This window comes from Thermothelomyces heterothallicus, assembly GCF_042370625.1.
Source record: "Thermothelomyces heterothallicus CBS 202.75 unplaced genomic scaffold P884_scaffold_1, whole genome shotgun sequence".
NCBI lineage: Eukaryota > Fungi > Ascomycota > Sordariomycetes > Sordariales > Chaetomiaceae > Thermothelomyces > Thermothelomyces heterothallicus.
In genome coordinates, this window is record NW_027192562.1 from 1,068,567 (window position 1) to 1,095,204 (window position 26,638).

Below are 26,638 nucleotides of genomic sequence, written 5' to 3' on the forward strand. Positions count from 1 at the left end.
GGGGGGGAGGGGGGAACTTGCTCATTCTCACACTGTCTCTAAAACCTGCCGCCTCTAGAACGGCGTTTGTAACTGTACAACACTACCAAATTTATGATTCTGTCATTCTGCTCCCATCTGTTGGCCGAGGTTCGTGGAATCTCCTTTCAGAATAGAACTTCGCGAGCACGGCACTAACAGATGACAGGCTGGATGCAGTCAGCTACTGTTTGCTTTGACTCAAGTCCCCTCGGCTTCGATACTGGATGCCGCGTTGTGGATATGTCGATGGTTTATACGCAAGCTCCCCCAAGGTCGAGGTTTCCGTAGGAAGCAGCAATTCGCATCACTCTGCTCATCACATCACGACAAGGGCAAGTTTGGTTAGAGGTTTATTCCTCGAGCGACTGCACATCGTCCGACGTTAACTGCCCTGTCCATGGATTGGCCGGGATAGTTACAAATCCACCCTCCAAAGCATCATTCCGTCCGTTTTCCCGTTTTGCAGACTCAATGCAATATGCTCAAAGTTGACGCCGAGTGACCCATCCATCCGCAACCATACTGTCGAGCGTGTGGCGCGCCCGAAGAACCCCTCCCAGTCAGAGCCCATCTTCCCTTGCGATTACCAACCGATAACGTCGATGGTGCTGGCATCGCCGAAGCCATTGTCGCCGAAGCCGTGGTCGACGACGCTAGCATCGACAACAGGAGCGCCGTCGAAGGGGGGAGAGTCACCCTGAGCGGGAGAAAGAGCCACAACACCACCGCCGTTAACACCCTATTGCTCGGCAGCGACGGGCTCCTCCTCACCCGCCTGCTCCTCCTGACGGGCAGCCTCAGCAGCAGCCTGAGCAGCGGCGGCCTTAGCGCCGTAATCCTGGCTCATGGGCTGAACGACCGGGGCCTCCTCCTTGGGCTCGATGATGGTGACGGCATCAGGGAGCGACTTCTGCGGGCCGGCCTTGCCCTCCGGGTCGCTGCCGCGCATGATCTTGACCTTGATACCGAGCACACCCTGGCGGAGCAGGACGTGGCGGGTGGCGCTGTCGATGAAGTCCTTGGCCGGCTGGCCGGAGTGGATCATGAAGCCGTCGGTGAACTTCATGCTCTTGGCGCGGGCAGCGCGCAGCTTGCCGGAAACGACGACCTCGCAACCCTTGGCACCGCTCTCCATGATGAAGCGGAGGACGCCGTAGCAGGCACGGCGAACGGCAAGACCGTTGAGCAGCTTGTAGCGGAGGGACTCGCACTGAGCGACGGCCGAGAGACCGCGGTTCTGGACCTTGGCGGCATAGAGGGAGACCGAGTTCTCGGGGAACTTGAAGCGCTTCTGGATCAGGCTGGTGAGCTCGCGGATCCGGCGACCCTGCTCGCCCAGAACCTCCTGAGTGTGTGTGGCGCGGATGATGATGTCGGTAACGGTCGGGGTGACGCGGACCTCGACGCCGGAGTAGCCCTCCTCAGCCAGCTCGCGCTGGAAGAACTCGTTCAGCTCGGCGTAGAACACACCGTCGGCGACGAACTTTCTCCGCTTGGAGCTGCAGACGGCGAATATGTCAGCCTCAAAGTCCCCTCCATATCTGCACCGCACACCAACCGGCGGTTTCGAAACGTTCGATGCTCGCCGGCGGTTCGCCCAAAGGACAGGGACTCTGCACTGCTTACATCTGAGTGCCGGGAACAGCCATGGTTGCGATCTGGCGATGAAATCCTCACGACTTCAATTGTTGCAGAGGTTGAGGCACGGCCCTGTCGCGATGTTCACCCGACTTTTTTCAGACTGGGGGGAAATTCGACCTGCACAACGGCTTTTTGCGATTTCTTGGTGGGCTGCTACCGGTTCTGGCTGTGATGTGGAGTAGGGTTTGTCTCAGCCAATCAGCTGTCAGACGCGGTAAAAGGGGTGGCTTTGTGAGGCTTTGGGTGTGTGTCTAGAGGATTTCTCAGCCATGCGGCCTGCGGCTGCCGCGCTCGGTCCAGCTCGGGCCCGCCGCATCTCTGGGAAGGTGGTGGGGCGCTGCCGACGTCAAGCACTAGCGTCCACTTTCTCTTTGTGGCCTTGTCAAGCTGGGCAAGCACATGGTAGTCGACAAGCAAGAGGTCTTGTGATTGCTGTTGCCCCAACATATCGGTTGACAGCAAGAAGGAAGCTCGCCGCAGCCTCTCAACGTGATGCGTTGACCATGCCGGGCTGGGCCCTACTACTTCATCTCCCACTCGACGTGCTTACCTACGGATGAATTTCAGGACTGCCCCCGCGCATCGTCAAAAGTATCCCTGTCGCCCTCACGTTTCTCGAGCTGCTGCTCCGAGCTCCTACCTTACTTACCGCTACCGCCGAATAGCACCATTGCCATTCCTAATTTGTATCTGACCCGCCATGTCGGTTCCGCAGAGCAAGCACGTACGTGTCCCGCGCGGCAACGAATGCGGGGATCGTGCTAAAACACCTACCAGGTCTTCCGCAACGTGCACGCCTTACGAGGCGGGAAACCCGAGCTCGGTGATCTGGCGCTGAATGACTACCACCTCGTTTTCCAGTTTCCTCCCGAATCCGCGACTACCGCCAACCCGCAGTTGAAGAAGCGGGTCAGGCAGGTCTGGTTTGCTTTTCATGTCATAGGCCACTGCACACTGCGGCTGACTGCTCCCGCGAGCGGTGTGCCCTCGTCGATACGCATCCGTTTCCGGGATTTCACCTTTGTGTGTTTCAATTTTGCCGAGGACAAACAGGCCCGGGACGCCTTCGAGTTCATCCGCGCGAGGACGTGCCGGCTGGGGAGCATAGAGAACCTTCTGGCCTTCAACTACACTCCGCCGCCAGGTTCTCCCGAGAACAAGATCAACGGTTGGGATCTGTACGATGCGAGGGCCGAATTCAGGCGGCAGGGTATCAGCGAGAAGTCAGCGGACCTTGGGTGGAGGATAACCAACATCAACAAGGACTATACCTTCTCCCCGACCTACCCGGCCGTATTAGTGGTGCCGTCCAGAATCTCGGATAACACGCTCAAGTACGCTGCCGCATTTCGCTCCCGCGCCCGGATACCGACGCTCAGTTACCTCCATCCCGTCAATAACTGCACCATAACCCGCAGTTCGCAGCCGTTCGTGGGGCTTCGGGGGAAGCGCAGCATCCAAGATGAGCGCCTCGTCGGGGCTTGCTTTTCTGCCTCTATGGACTCTCTTGATGTCGCTCTTTCCGCCAACACGGACCGCAGCCCATCGTCCAGCCACGTGGATCTGAGCGCCGAGAGCGCCGATTCTGACGCGTCGTTGTCAGAAACGGAGCGGATGCGGATGGAGGACGAGCTCATTGCTGGCACCAACGCGCAGTACGACGAAAAGACGGGCAAGCGACTGATATACGGCGCGCAGCAACACAACCTCATCGTCGACGCCCGGCCTGCGATCAACTCGTATGCCATGCAGGCGATAGGGATGGGGTCGGAGAACATGGACTACTACAGATTTGCCAAGAAGGTTTTCCTAAATATAGACAATATTCACGTCATGAGGGATTCCCTGGAAAAGGTCGTCAACGCTATCAAGGACGCCGACATTTCACCCTTACCCCCCAACCGAGACCTCCTGGCCAAAAGCAAATGGCTGAAGCACATTAGCGGCATCCTGGACGGCTCGGCTATCATCGCGCGGCAGGTTGGCATCCAGCATTCCCATGTGCTCATCCATTGCTCGGACGGCTGGGACCGGACGAGCCAGCTGAGCGCCCTGGCCCAGCTGATGCTTGACCCCTATTATCGCACCATCGACGGTTTCATTGTCTTGGTCGAGAAGGAATGGCTCTCGTTTGGGCACATGTTCCAATTGCGGTCCGGCCACATGAGTCACGAGAGCTGGTTCACCGTGGATAGCGACGCGTTGGCCGGCTCAACGATCCGACCCGGCGAGAGCGAGGGTCGGGGAGACGCTATCGAGAGCGCTTTTGCAAGCGCAAAGCGGCTGTGGAACAAGAGTATGGGTACCGAGAAAGATACGCCCGCCCCAGAAGCGGAGGAATCTTTGGCGGCGGACGACTCGAAGCAGGGTTACGCTCCCATTACCGAAGATCACGCCACGAGGCCCAGGGACGTGTCGCCCGTCTTTCACCAGTTCCTCGACGCCACGTACCAGCTCCTGCGGCAACACCCGACGCGGTTTGAATTTAATGAACGCATGCTTCGGCGCTTACTCTATCACGTGTATTCATGCCAGTACGGCACCTTTCTGTTCAACAACGAGCGGCAGCGCCGCGAGGCGAAGCTGCATGAGCGCACTCGCAGCGTATGGGCTTACTTTTTAAGTCGCCGCCAGGAGTTCACTAACGACCAATATGACCCGACTATCGATGATCACATAAAAGGCCGGGAGCGGCTCATCTTCCCGCGCCTGGGTGAGGTGCGATGGTGGTATCAGCTTTTCAATCGTACCGACGACGAGATGAACGGCGACATCAATGCTTCTCTCGCCACAGCAGAGCGCGTTGCAGCCTATCAGGCCGCATCGGGACTGTCAGAGCCTGGTGTTGGTGGTGAAACCGCAAGCAGCCAGTCCGAGACCGGGTCTGGGGACTCGGCCAGTTCGTCTCGCAGCTTGCAACCTCCGGGATTGACGGCGAGCCAGTCCGTTCTCGCGGGTGTCGAGACTGCTCATGAGGCTCTAACGCCGGAAGCTAGGACGACCGCGTCGTTGAATCGCAGCGCTAGTACAGGCGGGATGCCTGGTGCCCTCGGAGCCCTACAGGATAGGCTTTCCGGGCTGGCTATTGGGAAGGGTGTCTTTGGAAGTGCTATGGGAAGTTCCAGCACGGGAAGGAATCGACCGGGTGCGCATTCTTCCGAGGCTAATGGCTTCGTTGGTGATAAGGGTAGCCGGAAACCGAAAGAGGAGGACGGAGGGCAAGAGATGAAGAGCATTGACTGAGTTAGACTGCACCGGCATAAAGCGGGATTGTTTGTCAGGTTAGCGTTGCTGTATCTCAGCGCCGGAAGGCGAGGAATCTTGGTACGTCCGTCCGGAGACGGGAAGACTTTGCATTAGGGTATGGGCTACTCAGCATAAATACGAAGTTGAGGTTATGAAGAGACAGTTGATGGCTCTATCCCGACATTTGGATAATCCAGCAGGAAGCGGGGCGTCTGAGTTCTTGAGCTCTGTGGAGGCTTCCCGACATTGATCGGTTGAGATTTGAAACGCCCATTGAGGTTGCCAACGTTGGGGAAAGGTAGAGAGTCTCCTCTGAGCGCGCTTCGTCCAGGGTGATGAGCAACTATATGACCACGATTTTTTTTATCTGGGATTCGATGGAATTGGACCACAGGAAACAGGCCAGAGGCTTCGGAAATGTTGTGGGACAAGTTGTTCAGGGAACTGCTTGGTTGGTAAGCTTTTTGCTTGGTTGGTAGTGGAAGTGGTGACATTGAAGAACTCCAGTAAATGCCGGGAAAATAACCTGAGGCAGGTGAGCTGATCTTACACGCTACTTGAACAGTTGGTTGATTCACGCTCTGAGGTGGCCAGTTCAGGAAGTGCCTTCCTCTACTCTAGGTCGTGATTATCCCCATTTTAGAATTGCAGGGTGAGCATGCCTCGCGAAGCATTTCAGATACAGGACTGCGACTGCGTGCTGCTGCGACTTGAATCCACAGCTCAGTTCAGTTACCCCACTCCTCGGCAGCCCCGCAGACGACTGGCTGGCTGGGCTCGTGCACAGCGCACTGACCGATAACTAGTGTCTGGTAGCGGCCCAAAATGGCCATTGCCTTGGATTTTGTTAACGTTAGGCCTTGTTCCTGGGCCCGGTGTTGACTGGTCGGGAGCTTGCCTTGACGTCCCGCCCGCAATTCCATTATCGATCCTCTGATGCGCATCCCGCCAATTACGCCGGGCGTCTGGATTTGGTTCTACTCGCCATTTTGCTTCATTCTACGGTCGCCGGGTGATCTCATAACAATCCAGAGTTTAGCAGCATTTTCGAGGCCGGGGACGCCATCAGCGCCGACAAGCAAGCTCCTTACCGTCAAGGCGGTAGCCCACTCGTTGTCGCGGGTGTGTTCGTCAAAGACGCCCGGTCGGTCCCAACACCCACTTTCCCATTGCATCACATCCCGCACCGCACCCACACGCGATCCCAGCCGCCCAGCCCCAGTCAGCACCTGCCCAAAACAACATCAGCTTTGAACTCTGCCGAAACATAGACGCCGACCCTCGGATTTCCTGCGACAGTCGCGCCCTCTCCCTCTTTCCACGGTCGCCCACCATGGCTGACGCGACGAACCCCAACGACGAGCTCTACCCCATCGCCGTGCTGATCGACGAATTGAAGGTATGGCGGTGACGCCCCTCCCCCGGGCCACTCGTTGCAGCCTCCCATGATTAACCTCGTGTGCCCCAGCACGACGATGTCCTGCTCCGACTCAATGCCATCCACCGCCTCTCGACCATTGCCCTTGCCCTGGGCGCCGAGCGCACTCGCGATGAGCTGATCCCCTTTCTTGACGGTCAGCCAAAAACCTCCCCACCTCTGGCCCAACGTTGCGGACCCGCGTCCATCGATCGCTAACACGCCCCGGCTGCAGAGTCCGTCGAGGATGAGGACGAAGTTCTCGTTGCCCTGAGCGAGGAGCTCGGGAGCTTTATCGAGTATGTCGGCGGTCCTCAGTGGGGCCATGTGCTGCTCTCCCCGCTCGAGAACCTCGCGGCCATCGAGGAGCCCGTCGTCCGGGACAAGGTATGCGCGCAAGGACGGCTCCGGTAATTAAAATAAATGGTGATGGGCTCAGTTGACTGATGCGCCGTGTTCCGCAGGCTGTCGAGTCGCTGAACAAGATCTGCGGCGAGCTCTCGACCCAACAAATCGAGGAATACTTCATCCCCCTCACCATCCGCCTCTCCAAGGCCGACTGGTTCACCTCCAGGGTCTCGGGATGCGGGCTTTACACGGCTCCCTATTCCAAGGTCTCGCCTCCCGTCCAGGCACAACTCCGGCAGCAGTTTGGCCAGCTGGTCCACGATGACACGCCCATGGTCCGCCGCCAGGCTGCTACCAACTTGGCCAAGTTCGTGAAGGAGATGCCCGCCGCGATCGTTGTGGAGGAGATGATACCCATGTTTCAGCACCTCGTTCAGGACGACCAGGATAGCGTCCGGCTGCTCACGGTCGAGGTCCTGATTTCGATTGCAGAAGTCGTTCCCAAGGAGCAACAGGCGAGCCACGGCGTGCTCCTCACCTCGCTGCGCGGCTTGATAGACGATAAGAGCTGGAGGGTCCGGTACATGATTGCCGACCGGTTCGAGAAGGTCCGTCAACCGCTTCATCAGGAGCTTCAGAGGCCTGGGCCAGAACTGACGGGAATGTGCAGATCGCCAAGGCAGTAGATGAGGAGGTGGTCGCCCGCGACTTGGTCCCCGCCTTTGTCAAGCTGCTCAAGGACAACGAGGCCGAGGTCAGGACCGCTATTGCCGGCCAGATCCCCGGCTTCTGCGCCCTGGTCGACCGGAACACCCTCCTCAGCGACATAATGGGCACTGTGGAAAACCTGGTGTCGGACAGCTCGCAGCACGTGCGCGCGGCCCTCGGAACACAGATCAGCGGTCTGGCTCCGATCCTGGGCAAGCAAGAGTACGTTACGGCTCAATCAAGTACGCCGGGGGGGAGAGAGAGAGGGGCACATTCTGACGGTTGACAGGACCATCGATCACCTCTTGCCCATGTTCCTCCAGATGCTCAAAGATGAGTATCCCGAGGTGCGCCTGCACATCATCTCGAAGCTGGAGCTGGTAAATCAGGTGATTGGCATCGACCTGCTGGCGCAATCCCTTCTGCCCGCCATCGTCCAGCTCGCCGAGGACAAGCAATGGCGCGTGCGGCTCGCAATCATCGGCCACATGCCACTGCTCGCCAGCCAGCTCGGCATACAATTTTTCGATGATAAGCTCAGTCAATTGTGCATGGGGTGGCTCGGCGACACCGTTTTCTCCATCCGCGAGGCGGCAACACACAACCTCAAGAAGCTCACCGAAGTGTTTGGTGTCGAGTGGGCGAGCGAGGCCATCATCCCCAAGGTAATGGCGATGGGAGCGCATCCCAACTACCTCTACAGGATGACGACGTGCTTCGCGATCTCGGTAAGCAGATCATTATCGTCTGGAACATCTCGAAGGGGCCCACACTGACAGGAGCAGACACTCTCCACCGTCGTGACCATGGACGTGATCGCTAAGTCGATCCTTCCCATGCTGGAAAAACTCACAAACGACGAGATTCCCAACATTCGGTTCAACGTCGCGAAGACGTACTCGGCCCTGATCTCGGCCCTGCGCCGCCTGCCGGACCAGGGCACCATCTACACGCTGGAGCAGGCCAAGACGCCCTTCAGCCCATCGCCGAGGGGCCAGCAGCTGATTGACGAGCGGATCATGCCCAGCCTGGAGAAGCTCCAGAAGGATGACGACGTGGATGTGCGGTATTTTGCGACCATGGCGGCGAATGCGGCGACGGGAGCTGCTGGGCCTGCTGGCGAGCCTATGAACACATCACCATAGACGAGAGAAGTTATAACGAAGCAATTCTGTTCCTGCGTTGCTTGCCGCGCTTGCGATCTCAAGCCCAGGACCTGCCTGTTTCTCTGTTAAGAAAAGAAAACAACGATCCAAGTCATTTCTTCATTCGGGTGTAGGGCTAAATGATGCTTTGCGTACTGCAGCGCATGGAAGGTAGTGGATCAACGTTGATAGACCTGCATCGGGCATTCTGGCCGGCATGTTGGGTGCTGATGTATGCCCAGGGGCCCCCAAGAAGATTAAGGAATAAGGTTCGCAAGGCACAATTGACCGACGAGCTTCGGGTCGCGGGCTCTGGTTTTTTTTTTTTTTTTTTTTTTTTTTGTCTGTCGTCCTTGTTGACCCGTGCTCGTGAGCTTCTTTGGACCTATTATCTACTAGGCCGCAGTTTTCTCAAAGCAGAGACTACTAATCGTTTGGCCCTGAACACCGGCAAACTCGAAGCTCGGATACTGTATGCTCCCAGCCAGCCGCAGCCTCTCCCCCGTCGCGGTGGGCGGTGTCTTCGTCTCGAACCAGTCGCGCAGTTCCTTCTCGGTCCAGTTGCAGCTCGTCACGAGGAAGATCCCGCCCGTCCGCAGAAGCTGGAGCACGCGCTCGCCGTAGCCCTCGCAGACCCGCCGCCCCTTGTCATCCCGCTCGCCGCTGAGCGAGACGGCGTCGAAGGTGCCCTTGTCGAGGACCAGATCCCACCCTTGGCCCTGCTCGCTTCCCTGCGCCGCCGTCGTGGCCGTTGGTTGTGCAGCCCGGACGTCGGCGAGCGATCCGTTGAGGACGTCCCACACCTTGAACTCCACCTCTCTTTCTGTATCGTCGTCGTCGTCCTCCTCCTCCTCCTCCCCCTTCTCCTCCTCTTCCTCCCCGGTCTCCTTCCCCTCTTCTTCTGCTCTCGCCTCGCCGCCGCTGCGCGCGGCCCTCCGCCTCGAGACGCCGACCCGCCTGGCCAGCTCGACGCTCCTCTCGCTGTAGTCGACGCCGAGCAGGCGGCCGCGCCAGCCGTCTTCGCGGAGGGCGAAGAGCAGGCTGCCGTTGCCGCAGCCGAGGTCGAGGACGGCGGCGGCGGCGCGGTCGAGCGCGTGGTCCGCCTCGGCGTGCTCGTCCAGGTACGCGACCATCTTGGCCTCGGCGTCCGAGTCGTCGAACCAGACGGTCCCCTCGTCGCGCGGGTTCTCGGCGTGGTTGGATAGCTCCTTCTCGTACAGCGAGTCCCAGCTTTATTTTTTTTCATGTTTTTGTCCCGGTTTTTTACGTGTTAGTCCGTCCACGTCTCGTCTCGGAAGAGGTTGAAGGAGAAGAGAAAGCAAAGGGAGGTGGGTTTGGGGGGGGGGGGGGGGGTGGCTGGAAAGAAGTGTGATCGGAGGGGGAAAAAGGGGGGGAGGAAAAAAAAAAAAAAAAAAAAAAAAAAAAAAAAAAAAAAAAAAAAAAAAAAAAAAAAAAAAAAAAAAAAAAAAAAAAAAAAAAAAAAAAAAAGGGGGGGGGGGGGGGGAGGGGAAACAAACTATTCTTTTGTGCCGAGGGCGGAAGGGTCAAGGTGTGACGGGGTCGAGTCCGCCATTTCTTTCGCTCTGGAAGGATATATGCTTGTGCTAGATACGGCAAGACGTCGGGGGGCTTTTAGAAAACGAGAGTCGAATGTCGGTAAATGGCCGTGTAAAACAGGCCAGAACAACGACGATAACGACGCGGGTTCTGCCTAACCAACTAGGAGCACACCGTCAAACTAAAAGCCGGTATGTTATCTGTACATACAATCACTTTTGTTGTTGTTACACTGATACATCTTTCTGCCCCCTTGGCGGGGTCATGGAGGGGCAGCGCAGTTCACACTAAAAAGGAAGGCGGTGAAGGTGGGATCAAGCTGGGTTTGTGCTTCTATGCGCAAGTATGTTGTACAAGTAGGGAAGTTGTTCTTGTGACCGTAATCCAAATTGACTGATTACATACCTAAGTCAGGTACCTTACCTAATGAACCTACCTGATCTACTACATAGTTCGGTACATTACACAAAGAAGCAGACACCATGGTTCATACCAGCTATTAATAGCGCAAGACGATTGTACTGGCTTCATACCTGCCACGACAGATTCTCTGGGTATATATCGACAATGCATAGATAGCACGGACGAAAAAAAGACAATCCATCCTCCGCCGCAGGAGGCAAACCATCATCCCAAGCATTGAACGAAAAAAAAGGGAAAAAAAAGGCGAAGAGGAACCACGGGGCTTGTCCAACCTTCCTTCAGGTGTAACCCTTCTCTCCAATCATTCAGCCCGATCACCCTATATCCTCCCGTTCCGCCCCTAGAACCACACTCTGCCCGGCTCGCGACACCAAGCTCCTTGGCTTCGTCTTCTTTCTTTTCACCACAGCAGCTGCCAACGGCGTGTTTCCCTCCCCCAATATCCACTACAAGGCGGCCTCACTTCGCATTCCCGCCATATCCATTCGATTATCCTTCCCACGCCCTAGAAGAACACATTACGAAGAGTAAACATCCAGACAGCGGAACCCATCGTTTTGAGAAGAAGCTCTTACCCTCGACGCAGTGACAAATCACCCCAGCGTCCACACGGGCGCCTTGACCAGCACCTGTCGGCCGCGCACTTCGACGGCGACGAATCCGGCGAAGCGCACCTTACCCGGGTCCTTGGGCGGTGGGTGAGCTGTTTGTGCCATACCTGGGTCAGCAATGCTACCTTTCCTACTGCTCGGCGTGCTGCCGCTGCCGCTACCGCCGCCGCCGCCGCCGCCGCCGGCGGTCCCCAAGACGCTCAACATACCCGATCTCTTGTCGCCGCGTCGGTCCTTGCCGCCGCTGCCGCCGTCCTTGTTGGTAGGCGCTTCCTTGCCTCCTCCAGCACCACCGGCACCGCCACCATTGTCTGCCGCTCCCGCTCCCGCTCCCGCTCCCGCTCCCGCTCCCGCCCCCGGCGCCTCCTCGCTCGCATCGGACGGGCGGGGTTCCAACGCTGGCAGGCCCGTCTTTTCCACCTCCATCAGCTCCGGCTGGATAGGCTGCTCGGGCAAGGGGTAGAGGATGGCAACGTCGCGGCTCTCGAGGGGCAGGTTGCTCGCGATGCCGACGGCGAGCTCGACAATCATGCTGGCGCTGCCCTCGACGCCCGCCGGTGGGGGGTCGACCAGGTACTGGAAGAGCGACGCCGTCAGGTTGCTCGTGGCCCGTCGCGTAAAATCGTTTCTGTAATTGGCGCTCTCGGGGCTTTGGAGCACGTCCTGCAGGCCCTCAAGCGTAGCCATGCGCCAGTTCACTACCTTGGTCGTCAGCGCGTCAAACTCCTCCTGGCTGTTCATGGTGTAGCTAAAGTTCCGGATGTTGAGCTCGATGGCCTTGAGCTGTCGGCTGAGCTCCGGATCCAGGCCCGGGTGGAAGCAGCGGTTGAAGATCTCGTCTACAAGCCAGCGCGTGATGACAGCTCGCCCAACGGCCGTCATCTCCTGCTTGCCCGTTTTGAGTGCGTCAGGACTCACAAAGGGCGCCAGCCATGCCGGTAGCGAGGCCCAATCTTTGCGGATATTGAAAGACAGGTTGTTGATGGCGCCGTTAAGGCGGTTGAAGCGTGTCGTGTACTCGCTGTCGTCGAGTGACGTCCGGCTCTGCGACATGCGCTGGTTGGCTATGGCGTTCTGGAGCTGCTCTACTTGACCATTCAACTGTTCAATCTCCTTCTTTCCGTCAAAGTAGAGCCGCTTGACATTCTTGTATTTGGTCACTGCATTGCCAACTGTTAGCGGAGTCTGCATGATCGAACATTGGGTGGGGGGGGGGGGCGCGGTAAAAGAGTAAAAGAAAGAAAGAAAATAAATGAAGGAAAGGAAGAGAAAGAAAAAAGACGGCTAGTCGTACAGAGGTCCTTGAACGCTTTCTCGGGGTCTTCGGCCGCGCGATCGCTAGGCGGGGGCTGCGGGCTGTTACGCCCTTGAGGCTCGCCCTGTCCATCAAACTGCTGCCTGTCGGGCACGTTGCTAGCGCGGAAGTTCGGGTTCGGCGGTCCCGCATTGGGAGGTTGGGGTAACGGATTCATGTTGGGGTTCTGTTGGCTCTGCCGGTAGTTCGGTGGCGGCCCGGGCGGCGGCTGCACTTGCTCACGCATCTTCTCCGCCTCCTGGGACCTCCGCGCCGGGGCCGGCCCGCCGGATGGTGGGGCCATGGTTTGCTGCTGCGGGGCCCGAGTTTGAGCACCAGGTAGTGGGTTCTGCAGTCCGGGATGATCCTGTGTCTGGGCGGGGTAGTTTACCGCAGCGGAGCCGCTCTGCACCGTCGGCGGTGGTGCGCTACTAGAAGGCTGGTCCGAATCGTTGGTGGGAGACTCATGCGACAGCTGCGACACGGTTTCGGCGTTCTGGTGCTGCGGATTGGCGGCAAGGTGTCCCGAAAATGCCTGCTGGTTGCTGACCTGATACTGGGCCTGCTGCTGCTGCTGTTGCTGCTGCTGGTAGTCTGAGAACTGATACTGTGGTTGTTGCTGTTGTTGTTTTTGTTGTTGTTGCTGGTGCTGATGCGGATGCGAGTCGGCTTCGAAAACCGCCTGGTTATATTGCTGGTGTTGCAGCTCGGGGGGAAGCTGACCGTGAGACGAGAGATGTCCTCTGTGTGGGCGGTACCCGTTATCTTCAGTCGAGTACGAGGACGACTCGGCGTCCGAAGCTGGGACTGGCCGGATGGTCGAGTGATGGTTGTCCTGTGGGTTCTGCACGCGCAGCTCTTGGTCAGAGTCCTCAATTACGAACGATTCGCGGAAAGATCCTACACCTTGCAGGGGGGATGGCTGAGTGGGAGGGCCCTGGTTCTGCCACTCGAGCTGCTGCTGCTGATCGAGCGAGATCTGGGAGACGCCGGTCCGAATTGAGGGGGGGTACGGCGTAGGGAGGCTCACGCGCTTCGAGTTCCTGCGTGCTGGGCCTGCGGCACCGCCGTGTTGGTTATGTTGCGCCTGAGGTGCGAAGTCCTGGCCCCGGGGATTGAGTATGTTTTTGATCAGCTTGCGAGTAGACTGCTTCGGCTTCGGAGGCTGGGCCTGGGGCGACGGTGGCGGCTGCTGCTGTTGGGCGTAATGGGGTCGTGGGGGAGCACCAAGAACGGCCGACGAAATGTTTGGGTGGCCAGGAGAGCTAAGATCCTCGGCCGAGGCAGATCCTGGCAGTGGCTGAATTTGTTGGTGTTGCGGGTGTTGTGGGTGTTGTGGGTGTTGTGGGTGTTGTGGGTGTTGTGGGTGTTGTGGATGTTGTGCGTGTTGCTGGTGGTGGTGGTGGTGGTGATAGTGCTGGTGGTGATGCTGCTGCTGGTGCTCCTGATGCTGCTGCTGGAGGAGCAGTTGGGTTGAAGTGGGGGACGGCTGTGTGTAGCGATACGATTGGGAGCGCGTCACCTGGTCGGGAAATTCTTGGTCGTCCCGCTGCCGGCGCGAGTCGAAGGCGGCCGAAACACTGTTAGAGTGCTGCAGCTGCGGCGGAATGCTCGCGGAGTTGTCGCCGGCACCAGGGTCGCCGTAGGGGTTAACCAAGTGTGGCGGCGGAGGCGGGGGTTGTTGTTGTGCGTGATTACCCCGGCCGGCGTTCGCGGTGTCGGTTTGAAAGGATTCGCTGGAGCTGAAGGCCGGGTTGGGCGAGGCTGAGGGGGTGTTTGCACCGCCCGCACCCGCACCCGCACCCGCACCCACACTCGGGGGGTTCGCACCACCAGCAGCCGATGCGGGCACCGAAGCAGGGTCCTCGGCACCCGTTGATGCCACGAGATTGTGTTGAGAGCGGTTGTTCTTGCCAGACCAAGGGAGCTTGGACGGCATGCTTGCGCCGGGAAGGATCAAATGCTGCGTGCGCGCGGGCGGTGAAAGATTAGCAGGTGCAGCGATCAGCGGGTGCTAAATGGAAGGCGGTCGCTGGACTCGGGCTGCTCCTGCTCCTGCTCCTGCTCCTGCTCCTGCTCCTGCTGCTGCTGCGGCGCGACCGACGGGCAGTGAAGCGACCTGCCCGGGCGGCCCTCGGATTTAGGGTTCAGACCAAAACCAAAAGGCAGGCTGGCGGGACGGGGTGCGGGGAGAGCCAACCTACATTAAGGTATGTAGATGATTCGGCGAATGCGCAAGCGTCAAAGCCGTAAAAAGGGCGCAAACCACACCGTCACCCTCAACCGCGACCACTTCTCCAAGCGGCCAAGCGAAAAGGAACCGGAGCAGATCTGCGACTACTCCGTAGTTCGGCGAGCTGCGAGCCCGGGCGATGCACGCTGCAATGCCCTAGGACCTACGGCTCGGCGGCTCTAACTTGCAAGGATGCAATGAACGTGCGTGCAAGCGCGCGACAGGTCAGCGACTCGGACGGGTCGCCTGAATCGTGCCAGTGTGGAGGGAGGGCGAGACGAAATCACATCCAAGAATGCAAGTGCTCTCTCTCTCTCTCTCTCTCTCGCGGTCTGCGCCCCATGCACTGGGCCGCCGGCTGCCCCTCATCAGCGCAGGGGATCAAGACAAGGGGTCCTAATGGTCCAAACAAGGCAGCAGAGCAAGGGTCAGCGCCAAGGACTGGAGCGAACAAGTTGAATGGCTGGATGGATACTGGCGATTGGAGAGGCTTCAAATGGGCAAACGTTGGGGCTCGATACCCCGCGGCGCCGATGTGACATATTTTGCGAAAGCTCCTGCAAAGGACAAAGAGCGGCTTTCTGCATTGCCTCCGTGTGTCCCCAATCCTGGTTCAACACGCTGCACTACATTAGGTGCTTAGGTTGTGCAGTACTTGTAGTAAAGATAATTGTACGGATCCGCCCTCCGTATAGTATATATCCATACCTAGTTTAGTTGTTGTTTCATTCATCTGTACGCAGTAAAAAAGCGGGACGCAGTGCAGCCGACATCTACCTGCGGATGATAAGTTGGAACCACTGCGAATATCAAGACAGAAAGGGTTGTGATGCGCAAGGATGACCCTCTACGAGCGTCTAGGCCAAGCAGGTCAGCATCGATTTCCTGGCACACTGACCTGTGTGGAGCTCTTGGGCATTCGTGTGTGATTCTGGATGGAAGCGCGCCCAGTTGATACCGACGCGGACACAATACACGCATTTTACGACAGCGGATTTGCCACGATATATATATGCCATGAAGGTCGATAGCCAATCTCAAATGTTTATCAGCATAACATCGCGTCAGCTGCTGAAGAGCCGAAAAAGGGGGATGCGAGAGCGCAGCCAGCCCGATACCCCGCTGCTATGCAATCGACGTTCCGCAAACACCTTCCCACCCTCCCCCTCCAAGCCGCTACCGGTCTCATTGATCAACGAACTGTGTCGCCCAACTAAAACTGGGTTCGATAGAGCAACCAGAGCTTCGATGCTCAGCAACTCGCCTTCACTCATGCCGGGCGGCCCGGGGGCGATTTATAATGATGTAACCTTACCAGAGAACTGTCTTCTAATAATCCCCGGCTTTGAAACACCTCATGGCCAAGTTCAAAAGAAGCTTTTTTTCCCCTCGCAGCTCATGCCCCGTTTGGCTGGAGGGGCGACGGGGGCGGGTGGGGTTTTCCAGCCCTGCTCTCTAGTGTATTGTTAGCGAGTCTGATACCTAACCGCGTATGCCCTGTAACTATCTAGTCTAATAATAGCAACCACAAACCCATCATCATCCACTAAGTAATCCGTATGGCTGCGGATACTAGCGTCAGCGCAGTACGGGGGTACATACTTTACACGAGCAGTTAGGGTTCAAGCTTCATCACCACGAAGTTTACAGTCACAAGAGATTTCAGCGCTCTCCACAAACATATAATCCAGCATCCAGATTTGGACGACCGCGTTGGTGGCGATCACTGAATGTAAACCAGACACCAAGCGGTTTTTTTTTTTTTTTTTTTTTTTTTTTTTACTTCTGTACTTTTATTCAGCTTATTCTTTCTCTCGACCCTACAAAGAATACGATGGAGCTGATGTGCCACACGAGTTAAACGATACAACTGACGAGCAAAACCTGTTTCCAACAGTTGATCAGGGCGAGATCGAATCTACAAGTCTTTGCAACATTTATCACCGCTCGGGGACCACCTCCAACTGGATATGCGTCCGTTTCTCGGCTCAGCGCTCGGGGCACTTCTTGTCCACTACTACACTACCCTCCACTACGACGGTAACACAAGACCTGAGAAGTCTGGGGGCCGGACAGTGCAGGTTCTCGTTGGATTGCAGTCAAGCGGAAGACGACCCACATATTCGCGATTCGGGGGGCCCGGACCCGAAACCCCGGGGCGGACGCCGGAGACGAAAAACATATATACATCTCCCTGGTAGCTTGCGTGTTGCTGCTTTCCGAATGCCACTGCGAGTCAGAATGAACGACAATGCAGGACCTCTGTTCCCGAATCAGAGACGTTAGCTGCATCCTAGCCCTCGTTCGCTTGCGGTAGAGGTGAAGACCGATCTCATCTCTCGCTGGGGATGTCTCGGATCGAAGTCATTCAGCTGTAGCAAGCCGAGGAACGTCCATGTCACATTGAGAACAGGATGCGGAGCGTCTCACCGTACACAGGGCGTTATTCCCCCCTCCCCCCCCCCCCCCTTTTTTTTTTGTTTTCTTCCAAAGCATCTTCTTGGTTTGGCGTTACCGAGGGATGCCAGGTAAGTCGGACGCAGGCCACAAAACAAGGTGTAGATTAGCACTACTCCGTACAGCCCCCCCTTTCTTTGTTTGTTTGTTTGTTCGCTAGTTGCTTTGGGTAGGCCAGGAAAGGTATATAAAACCAATCAAAGATGGCATAGCTTCTCTAGCACCTCGAACAACTATTAGATACCCAAACTCGTATACAAACTAGTCAGAAATAAGGAGTTCCCATTACTATCCAGCATTTTACTATCATTACGAGTGGCCGTCTAGAGCCGTTGGGGCATCAAATAGGCAAACTACAGGGGCGACTAGAAGGGAGAATCTGGTATCCTGTAACTGCGAGAAGGAAGGGCTTATGTTGCTATCTACCCCGTATACCAACCTGACGTGAATTTGGCTGATATTATGGCATCTTTGCACATTTTGAGGGCGTTCATGGTATTAATTTTGCTGTTTTCTTTCTTGGTGGTTTTGGTGGGCTGCACTAGACATGTGGCTAATCGCGTTCATCGCGAGACCGATGGATTGAAGTTCGGATGATGGAGAAACGATCCATATATGGAAGCCTTTGCTGGATCAGATGGTTCCGGTTGGCCATGGAGCGGTATGGAGGCTCGCAAATCGCACTTGAAAAAGGAAAATTTGTGGATAGGAGTATGCAGCTTCCTAATAACAACGTAAGTAACCAAGGGTCGACCTTTACAAACAACCCGACAGAACAGTAGTGATTAGGCTGGTTCTCTCGCCGCTTACATACGAGTCCTCTGGGACAGCGGTATATCAACCTAGTCGACGTTTACTCGTATGAACCATGTTGCGCAGTCGGAGTTGAAACTGACCAGGAAACGCGTCGTGCGGACCGCGACCACGGATCTCAACAACCTCAACCATCCGCCAGAGCAGTTGCTCACCACAGATCAACGCAGTATAAAAAAAGCAATGGCCATCATCACTAAGCGTGCGACCGACCAATGTCCCTAAACCCTCGTCGCAGCCATCGTCGTGGCTAGGTCAACCACTACATCCGCTGCTACCGGTGCGCCAGCCCTCTGCCCTGCCTGGCAGGTCCTCTACCTCCCGGCCCAGAGCCGCGACCGGTCAGTTCATCCTTAGGGGCGACGATGGGGATGGAAACACGAGCGGGGATGGCGACGCCGATTCTTCTCGCGTCGCATACGAGCACCCCAAGGATGTGAATACGAGCCTCGTAGGCACAGAGGTTGACCCTCACACCAGCACCTCGATCATCAAGTCCGGAATGCTGTACCCATCGCCGTCCACTATCATCCGGCCAGTCCAAGATTGTCTTGCACGCGCGCGGTACGAATGTCGGGGCAACGAGGAAATGCTCATCCGCACCTGCCAGTGGATTCGTCGCTTCCACATGAAGGCTACCGATAATGGGTTCGGCACCAACGCTGCGTCACGTAGCCTCAAGGTGAGACTGAAGACCGCCTGCAGAGCATACCACGCCACTGGTGTCATACCTACGGGCATGCCCGAGCCCGAGGAACTACTGGCAGCTCGCATCTGCGCGCCTAAGGGAGACGCCAGACATGATGAGGCAATGGTAGGTCCACGGACAGTGTAGAAACAGTAATGTAATTAACATCCGGGTAAGGAGTACATGGCCTGGTGGACTGGCATGACGGCGACCCTTGGCTGAATGAAGGAGAGATTCCCCATGTGGGCTACGTAGGCCGTGAAAACCACGACTTCAGCGGATCAGGTACGGCGCGAAGCAGACTAATATCTAGAAACGTCATCCCTTAAGGTGCCCAGACCAGTTGGAACCACGGGATGACACGGCCAGACTTGACCAGAATGCCTGGGGTAAGGTCAGCATTCTCCAAATGAAAATCACACACAGGAGTTGACTTTGAGCGTGATTATACCGTACACGAAGATCAGATCCTGGGAGCCCTCCGGAATTATTACCCCACGACGTCTGCAAAAGCCCATCTCCGTATCCGCCCCGAAGAGACTCTCACAGATAGCATGCATGTAACTACTATTTTGAACCGAACCCATCAACGGGGCCATCATTAAAGTCACTGACTGAAGGTGACCACAAAGGGTATCCGGAAGAGCAGGGTAGGCAGTGGTACCGGATAGCGCGCCCTACCTCCGGGCTACGGCCACTCAACCTGGAGGGGTTGGCTTTTCTGAGGCCTTCAGAATTCTGACCGTCGCCACACGCCACGAAGTATCCACGCCCGACTAGGACATACCGTAATCCTGGATGACACAAAACTTTGATTTCGAGCTACTGCAGCGCCCATCGTCTGACCGGTCTCCCGGATTCATCACTTTGGTTGACAATATTCGCCCGGCATGCCGGAAGGAGTCAGAGACAGTTCCCATCTATTTGCCCAGCTGAAATATGTACAATATCTGTCTCCCTCGACGTCCTCACCTTCCAGCCCATCTTCAGGAAAGCGGATACGACGTCTGCGGAAGCGACTCGAGGTGTTTTCTGTGATGCTCGTTCGCCTGCGCCGCAGCGTTTAGTCGCATTGCTCTCGAAAGCGAAGAGGAGGGGAAGAACTTACAAAGGGCAGCCCGCAGTACCCGCACGTGGCAATTTCGGGCTTGTCGGTGTTGATGTAGATCCTGGGGTGTCCAGTCGGTCCGCCGCCTCCGTCGCACGCCACAATCCTCTCGTGCGTCCACCGCACGGGCTGCTGGTGGATGAGCTCAATGGCGGCATAGGGTCGCGGCTAGGTTCCAGCATCGTCAGCATCAGCACCCCGTCACCGGCACCCGTTTGGAAGAAGTAAAAAGAGCAAAACCCCCCCAAGATCCCCGACGACCCTTCCTCTGCCCTCTCTTCCAAACCTCCCCCCTCCCCCCCAACTTTTTCCCCAATTTCTCCTTGCAAGCAATACTGATCATCGGAGAGCAATCACAAGAGCATCGGAAACGCACCTGCAACTCAAAGTCCGTCTGCTCGAAGCGCGGCCCCGTCATGGCCTGGGCGCGGGGCCGCTGGGAGCGAGACCAGATTTCGGCGCGGTTCGGCGCCTGCGCAACGGCCGCGGGAGCCGGTCCTTCGGTCGTCGGCAGCGTCGTCTGCGCGTGAGCGGTGGTGCTGGTCGTGCCGGCCGGCGGCGGCGAGGGCGAGGGCGAGGGCGAGGGCGAGGCGACGTCCCCCTTGAGCTGGCGGGCGGTGGTGCTGAAGAAGGCTGCGTTGTTCGCTGCCGCTCGCCGGGGCAGCGAGCTAACTGCCGCGGCGGCTGCCCCCCGCAGACGCGATACGTACATTTGTCGTAGCTTCGGGGGTTCGTGGCGGACTCGGGTAGGGCGTTGGTGGTTTGCGGGACGGGGACCCGGGAAGCGTTTAATCGAGGTTAGTTATTAGAATGAACTCAATTGGCTTGGCTTCGCTGCTGGAGCTTTGGAGCTGCAGGGAATGCTGCCGGGTGATTCTCGGCTCAAGTGGTAAGTTAAAGTTGCAAGGCGACTTGATGATGTGTGGTCTGTGCGCATCGATAAGGCTCTTTCCCAACCCTCTCTGTAGTTACCGCTTACCTGATGCGGTTTGCTTCCCTTGGCGTGTTGTTCATCTGTTTTTCTTTTTGAGAACGCGTCACCTCGAAGTCGTCGTGGAATTCGTTTCCATAAGGTGAACGAGTTACCGAGAAAAACGAAGGGGTGCAAGAAAGTTCAGATAATAGCGAGACCTCTGCTGAGGCAAACGCTTCTCTGTTCTGCTGGGAGTTTACTGCCAACCAAGACCCAGGGCTCAAAAATCTGTTTCCTTTCACTTCGCTCAATTTTTAACACTCAACACCCATCAGCAACAACATGGCGCCCACTCCAGCATCGAACATGCCAGTCATGGCAAAGCAACAGACCCCAAAGACAATGTCCTCTCGTCTGATGACGATGAAGTTCATGCAAAGGGGCGCAGCCGCAGCAGCCGCAGCAGCCGCGGATACACCCGATGCCAGCTCGCCAGCAACCCCAGGCGGCGATGATGGCTCGGCCAAGCGTCGCAAGACGTCCCACACGCCATCAGCAGCCGGCTCGCCGGCGACACCGCTCTTCGACCAGCAGGCGATAAGGGCTGCGGTGGAAGAGGAGGAGAGGAAGAAGCGGGCGGCCATAGAGAAGCGCGCCGCGGAACTGGGAGACTCGCACTGGGTGCTGGAGGGCGCGGCAAGCCTGCCACCGAGGTCATCTCGGCCGCTGCTGAACGTCGTTGAGGTCGGCTTTGCCCAAATCGACTACGCGAGCACGCCAGGCAGGGATGACGATGACGACCCGTTCGATCTCGGCGGCGTGTCCGGCCGGCCTCAGTTTCAGCGCTTCAACATGAAGAAATCGAAGGCAAGTTGAGGCCATTGAGCCTTTCAAATCAGGCTTATGCTGACGAGGTTCTCCAGGCTGCCAGGAAAGAGGGCGACGAAAACAGCGGCAGCAGTGACTCGGACTCAGACTCCGGTTCGGATGCTGGAGAGGTCTCGGATGACGAGAATTCCTCGGAGGCAGCAAAGGCAGAGCCTAGCCGCGGCCGGCAGAGCACCGTCGGCAGTGCAGAGCGCAGGCGGCCGAGGTCTAGTATCTCGGCCAGGCGAGAAGAGGAGCGCAGGAAGGCGCAGCAGCTCGCCGGGAAGAGACGGAAGAAAGAGATCAAGTTGAATCAACTGACCTCCATCTCCTCAGCAGGCTCACAGGCATTCCAGCGGCCTTCCTCCGCCTTGTCTTGCCATGGGTGCGGGAAGCCCGGTCACAAAGTGGCTGATTGCCCGAAGAAGAAGCGTTGAAAACGGGATGCTACCGTGCTTCGCGCATGAGTGTGCTTATCTCTTCTGCCCCTATTCTTTTCCCTTGCCCTCGTTCCTCTCCGGCCCTGCCTTTCTCAAACAGAATTGATCACTCGTGCCCATCTTGTTTCCTTGATGGTTCAAGCGGCTCTACTTGTAACCCTCATACTTGGGGTCCTGCTCAGCCTGCTAGCATGTCTCCCATTGTCTACTAGGTTTCAGATAAAGCCTTCCGGAAAGTCACCACGAACGCTGGACTTCGAAACACCCGGCTTCGTACTCAGAGAGAGATGGGTGTCCCGAAAGGCTGCTCCAGCGGGAGATACCAAGTTCACAGTACGGTTGCACGTCTCGGAATGTCAATCATTACCATTACAGCCCTCCCTTTCTCCGGTTATCTGCGCTACCTTTCTCGCAGAAGAGAGGAACTGACAAGGACGGATTCTGGTATTTTGTGACCGCAGGCTTATGCTGACCGGACGGCCGCATTGCAGTAGAATGCGTGACGAGACATGCATCAAGACAGGCTGAAGGAGCTTAAAAAAGGGGGTGAGGGAGGGGAAGGAAATCCCTCAGCCCGATTTTTCAAAGTCTGGTCCCCAGCAGCAGGTCGAATGTGAGCAGTGTCTGTCACTGCGCGGAGCCAACTAGTTCCGAGGTCGTCGGAATTCGTGGGTTGCATCGGATGGTTGAAAAAGGTGGTGGGTACGATGGTTAGGGCAAGGAAAGGAAAAAAGTTTGGACTTTATATCGACGCCCCAGGCAGAAACGGCTGCATGCAAGCTGCCCATTTTGCCGCGGCCTTCGGATGGTCAGCCGCGTGGGTGACGAAGGCTGGAGCTCTGCGCTCTTCTGGCAAGGACGGGCTAGCCAGCCGTGCCGTGTCTGTCGAGCCGGGTAAAGTCTGCTGACCTTTGGTGAAGCTGGTTGGGGATACCAACATTGCGGTCCGCGGGACTTGCCTTTGCCCTTTTGGGATAAAGGTAATTTTTGCTCAACGCTTTTGGATCGACTCGGCAGCGCAGCCGTGCCGTTTCTCTCTGAGGGCGGAAGAATGCCGGGAGATCGCGCTTCTCCTTCCCGCCAAAGGAGCTCGTTGCATATCGCAGCAAGCCAATTACTCGATATCGGTCCGCATCGCCCCTTGGATATGCACCTCGGCCATGACCGACTCACTCTCTCCACGGGATGATCTTCCCCTGCGCGAGCGGGCTAGGTGGACGGTGGAAGCCCCTTTTCAGGGAGCGTGCACGTTATGCACCTGGCGCTCAAACGCATTCAGGCTCACGGCATCGGGATCCGGCACCATATATTCGGCATCCCCGAGCTTGCGGTCATCGTGGTTTGCTTGGGTTGGAGGTTGCATGTTCAGATCAGGTTCACTACAGATGTGGACGTGCTTAAAGCGACGTTCCTAACCGGGCCGCATATTCCCGATCAAGGGCTGCTGCGCTGCATGTTCCAAGATTTGGCTGCCACTCCCTGGCCCTCGTCCGTGCGCAAAAGCCAAGGTTCGTCAAGAAGGAATGGAAAAGCGGGAGAAGGGGACATCATCCGTGTGTGACCCAGCTTTGGGCCAGCTTTGGTTCGGCTTACCCACACGTCACACGGCCCATCGGCGACTGCGAACCAGCCGCACCTTGACGGTCCACGAGGGGGTCGCATGAACTGTAACGTCATGTGTTCTACGGCGTGTATACATGCTCACCAGACTTCAACGTCAGACATTCCACCAGAACACCGGCCGGTCCGTAGGATCTAGCGATGCCGTGTATTAGGTTAAGATTGGGAGGCCGACGTTGCCCCCCCTTTGTTTCACCAAGGTCGTGGCGCCGGCTTCCTTCCGCCGCTATATCCGGTGAAACGGCTCTGGCCAGTTGGAGTGAACAGTGTCTTGTGTTCATATATGTACTCTCTGTAGGTACGTATATACCTGATGAAGCCCACAAAGATGGTCATAGTAGTGAGAGAATGAAACCATCCTCTACGGAGCCATTCTGGACCGGTGAATCAGGACTTGTGAATCAGGCATAGCGAACACCCTGACGGTTGCGGGTCTTGGCGGAACTGAGGATCTATCGTGTGTTGGCATAGTACGATGTATGGAGAGCGGGTAGATGCCATTTGTTGGGCGGCATAATATGTGTTTTCCCGCTTGCAATGGAGCCGGGAAGACAACGAGCTATGTATTTTCCCGGTCGACGGAGAAAGGCTCTTGAGAAGCCGCATCCATCTCGCGTTAGACTTAGCCCTGATTAACCCGGAACATCTGGTTCTTTTTTTTTTTTTTTTTTTTTTTTTGTCAAATTGGTCGGTGAGCGGATGTTGACGTGGGAAATGGAACAACACCTGCCTGCTCATCGACGGTTGAGGGAACCACGGGTACGGGGCGCTGCTCCGTCGCTCATTAGGTAGCCTGTCTCGTGATAGATGTTTCTAGTAGTCGGGTGTGTGATACGCCGGGCTAATGGCTATTACGAGTTTTGCGAGCTATATCTAAATTCGGGGCTACGTAGAGCGTTTGAGGTATCTTTGTGAAATGATGCGCCTTGTCTGGCACCCGGTTGTAGGTTTTGAGCTGACAGTGATGTAACACAACGGACGAGAAGGCGGTAACGAAGACAACAGGGTTTAGCCAACGGTTAGGTTTCTAGGTAGTAGGTAGTTAGATTTGCTTGTGCAACTTCGCTGTCTAGCACATGCATGTTACCGTCAACCACGACGATAATTAACCGGATATAAGATGGCTTAGCAAGTGGTAGTGATGCCGGTAGAGGTCAAATGTGTGATGCCGTGAATCGACCGAAATGACTGTGTAGCACGTGTAGCAAGCTGCAGCCCCGAGTACGTAATGATACGTTCTGTACCTTACATACTACACCTGCCCTGGCTACTTTTAATTCGTAGCCACCTCGGATGCCTATGGGTAACTCCAGGTACCCAAATACAAAACACACGAGATTTTACAAGGGGCCTCATCCAAGAGACAATCTTTGTACGTAACTAATTTGACAAGGCAATGTTAAAAGTACTATTAGCGTATATACAGGGGTAGATAATGTATGTACAAAGTGTAGAGGTACCTGAACCTTTCTGTTTCGGGCAAGATGCAAATGGATGGATTGCAAGCCGCCTAGGCATGATCTGCAGCAGCTGCTACTACGTACGTCAGATACTTGACTGTACGGACGTATTTTCCGCGGCGTGGCGCCGACAAGCCATCGAACCGCCGGCCGCTTTCCTTGGCCACCTAAGCGGAATACCATACGTGGAAGTTGCCCTGTGGAAGAACCCGTTAGAATGTGATTCGAGAAGCTGACATGTTTGAGAAGTTAGATGCGCACCCTATGGGAAATAAGCGACGGTAGCCAAGGGCGAGGCGCTGGTGAAATGCTAGAAGAAGATTGGAAACGAACCATCATCGAAGACCAAGGATGAAACGGCCTCGAGAGGGAGCAGACTTGATCGATTTTAGGTTAAGCAAGTTGCCCAAAAAAGGAACGAAAAAGAAAAAGAAAAAAGAGAAAATAAAGAGGAAGACAAAGAACGCCGTCACTGTCATGGCTACACTTAGTCTCGATAATGCTTCCTTTGCCAACGGAAATATAGGGTAATACATTACCAAGGTAGGTAGGTCGCCTAAAGTCGGGCCTATGACCTCCAAATGCTCTTGCATGCTCTTTTTATTAATGGGCCTAAATTAGTTTTGGAGCTGGGCGACACGCCTAACTCTATGGATGTAGGACAGGGTACTACGCATCGAGGTACGGTACATACCTAGTACGTCCATGAGCGGAACGCGACATGGCTGAGTCCTTGCTCGAGCTAGAATGCCGAGCATTATATATAACGTTACCTGCTAAGGAGTGATACGAATAACAGGCTGAGATCCTACCCTGGTCGACAATGCTGGAGTTTGTTCGTTACCTTAGTCTAACCTCTCGTTCTACCAAACAGCCATACTAGCTATACTAGTCGTCATCGTGGCAACATCACACACATCGCCACCACCTTCTTTCCTGTAGACGTGTCCAGTTTACTCGCTCATTTACGCGAGTGAGAAATGTGTGCCAGATACGATGTCTCTGGATCAACTGTTCTGGCCCGAAAAGGTCTCGATCGCTCAGGGGACATGTTCTGCCGGGCCCTTGGCAGTGAGCGGTGGGACCGGAGGCTAGCAGTGTTAGTTACTTGGTACTCGCTGTCAACAAATCTCTAGAGAAGGAAAGGGGCATCCGAACTTTAACCCTTGGATCCGTGCTTGCACCTTGATGGGCCCTGCCCCCTTTTTCGTTCAATGCCAGCGTGGTACTCCGTACTCCATAACTTAGTCAATCAATGCTTTCGAGCTTGTCCACGAACACGCATTGCTGTTGCCCCCTAACCATCAAAGTGAATCCGGCACGCCTGCAGATGAAGCCCTCTGCGATCGCTGGTGGAACTTGATAGCCGCCCGAACCCCGACAATTGAACTACCTACGGAGTAGTTAGAGGTAGTTACTCTGGATGTACCTAGGTACAGTAGAGTACTGTACGGACGTATATAACTACATTATACCTGAATTTTTTTTCTCGCTCCCCACCAGTTCACAGGCGCTGCGTAAGAGCAATCATCTCCGTCTGCAGAGGCTTGCGCTAACGTTAACCCGCGCGCAAGGTATATATAAAGAGCCGTGCTCGCCGGGCTACCCAGGACACTTCCGCTCCCATC

At 56.3% G+C, this 26,638-nt stretch overlaps 7 protein-coding genes across 7 annotated transcripts; 3 read left to right on the forward strand and 4 right to left on the reverse strand.

Moving 5' to 3' along the window:
• Positions 1–760: 760 nt before the first annotated feature.
• P884DRAFT_190186 (40S ribosomal protein uS3) lies at positions 761–1,670 on the reverse strand (the record flags this gene model as incomplete). Its single annotated transcript, XM_069437497.1, has 2 exons — positions 761–1,520; positions 1,648–1,670. 2 exons carry the CDS (start codon positions 1,668–1,670, stop codon positions 761–763), a joined length of 783 nt encoding a protein of 260 aa, XP_069301613.1.
• A 395-nt stretch (positions 1,671–2,065) lies between these two features.
• Positions 2,066–5,090, forward strand: P884DRAFT_234061 (protein-tyrosine phosphatase-like protein). Its single transcript, XM_069439904.1, has 2 exons — positions 2,066–2,386; positions 2,440–5,090. Exons 1-2 carry the CDS (start codon positions 2,363–2,365, stop codon positions 4,903–4,905), a joined length of 2,490 nt encoding a protein of 829 aa, XP_069301614.1. The 5' UTR covers positions 2,066–2,362; the 3' UTR covers positions 4,906–5,090.
• Positions 5,091–6,241: 1,151 nt separating this feature from the next.
• On the forward strand, positions 6,242–8,526 carry P884DRAFT_304620 (armadillo-type protein; the record flags this gene model as incomplete). Its single annotated transcript, XM_069445078.1, has 7 exons — positions 6,242–6,307; positions 6,377–6,482; positions 6,561–6,712; positions 6,790–7,281; positions 7,344–7,603; positions 7,671–8,109; positions 8,167–8,526. 7 exons carry the CDS (start codon positions 6,242–6,244, stop codon positions 8,524–8,526), a joined length of 1,875 nt encoding a protein of 624 aa, XP_069301615.1.
• A 346-nt stretch (positions 8,527–8,872) lies between these two features.
• P884DRAFT_214465 (S-adenosyl-L-methionine-dependent methyltransferase) lies at positions 8,873–10,252 on the reverse strand. The gene is made up of 3 exons (XM_069439231.1): positions 10,044–10,252; positions 9,474–9,756; positions 8,873–9,371 (listed from the first exon to the last, which is right to left on the reverse strand). Exons 1-3 carry the CDS (start codon positions 10,097–10,099, stop codon positions 8,922–8,924), a joined length of 789 nt encoding a protein of 262 aa, XP_069301616.1. The 5' UTR covers positions 10,100–10,252; the 3' UTR covers positions 8,873–8,921.
• Positions 10,253–11,099: 847 nt separating this feature from the next.
• On the reverse strand, positions 11,100–14,350 carry P884DRAFT_189324 (uncharacterized protein; the record flags this gene model as incomplete). Its single annotated transcript, XM_069437430.1, has 3 exons — positions 11,100–11,209; positions 11,327–12,277; positions 12,412–14,350. 3 exons carry the CDS (start codon positions 14,348–14,350, stop codon positions 11,100–11,102), a joined length of 3,000 nt encoding a protein of 999 aa, XP_069301617.1.
• Positions 14,351–19,588: 5,238 nt separating this feature from the next.
• Positions 19,589–20,422, reverse strand: P884DRAFT_273950 (zinc-finger domain-containing protein; the record flags this gene model as incomplete). The annotated part of the gene is made up of 3 exons (XM_069442657.1): positions 19,589–19,651; positions 19,711–19,878; positions 20,087–20,422. The coding sequence occupies 3 exons, from the start codon at positions 20,420–20,422 to the stop codon at positions 19,589–19,591; spliced, it is 567 nt and encodes a 188-aa protein (XP_069301618.1).
• A 313-nt stretch (positions 20,423–20,735) lies between these two features.
• On the forward strand, positions 20,736–22,142 carry P884DRAFT_253365 (uncharacterized protein). The gene is made up of 2 exons (XM_069440787.1): positions 20,736–21,490; positions 21,547–22,142. The coding sequence occupies exons 1-2, from the start codon at positions 20,966–20,968 to the stop codon at positions 21,925–21,927; spliced, it is 906 nt and encodes a 301-aa protein (XP_069301619.1). The 5' UTR covers positions 20,736–20,965; the 3' UTR covers positions 21,928–22,142.
• Positions 22,143–26,638: the final 4,496 nt, after the last annotated feature.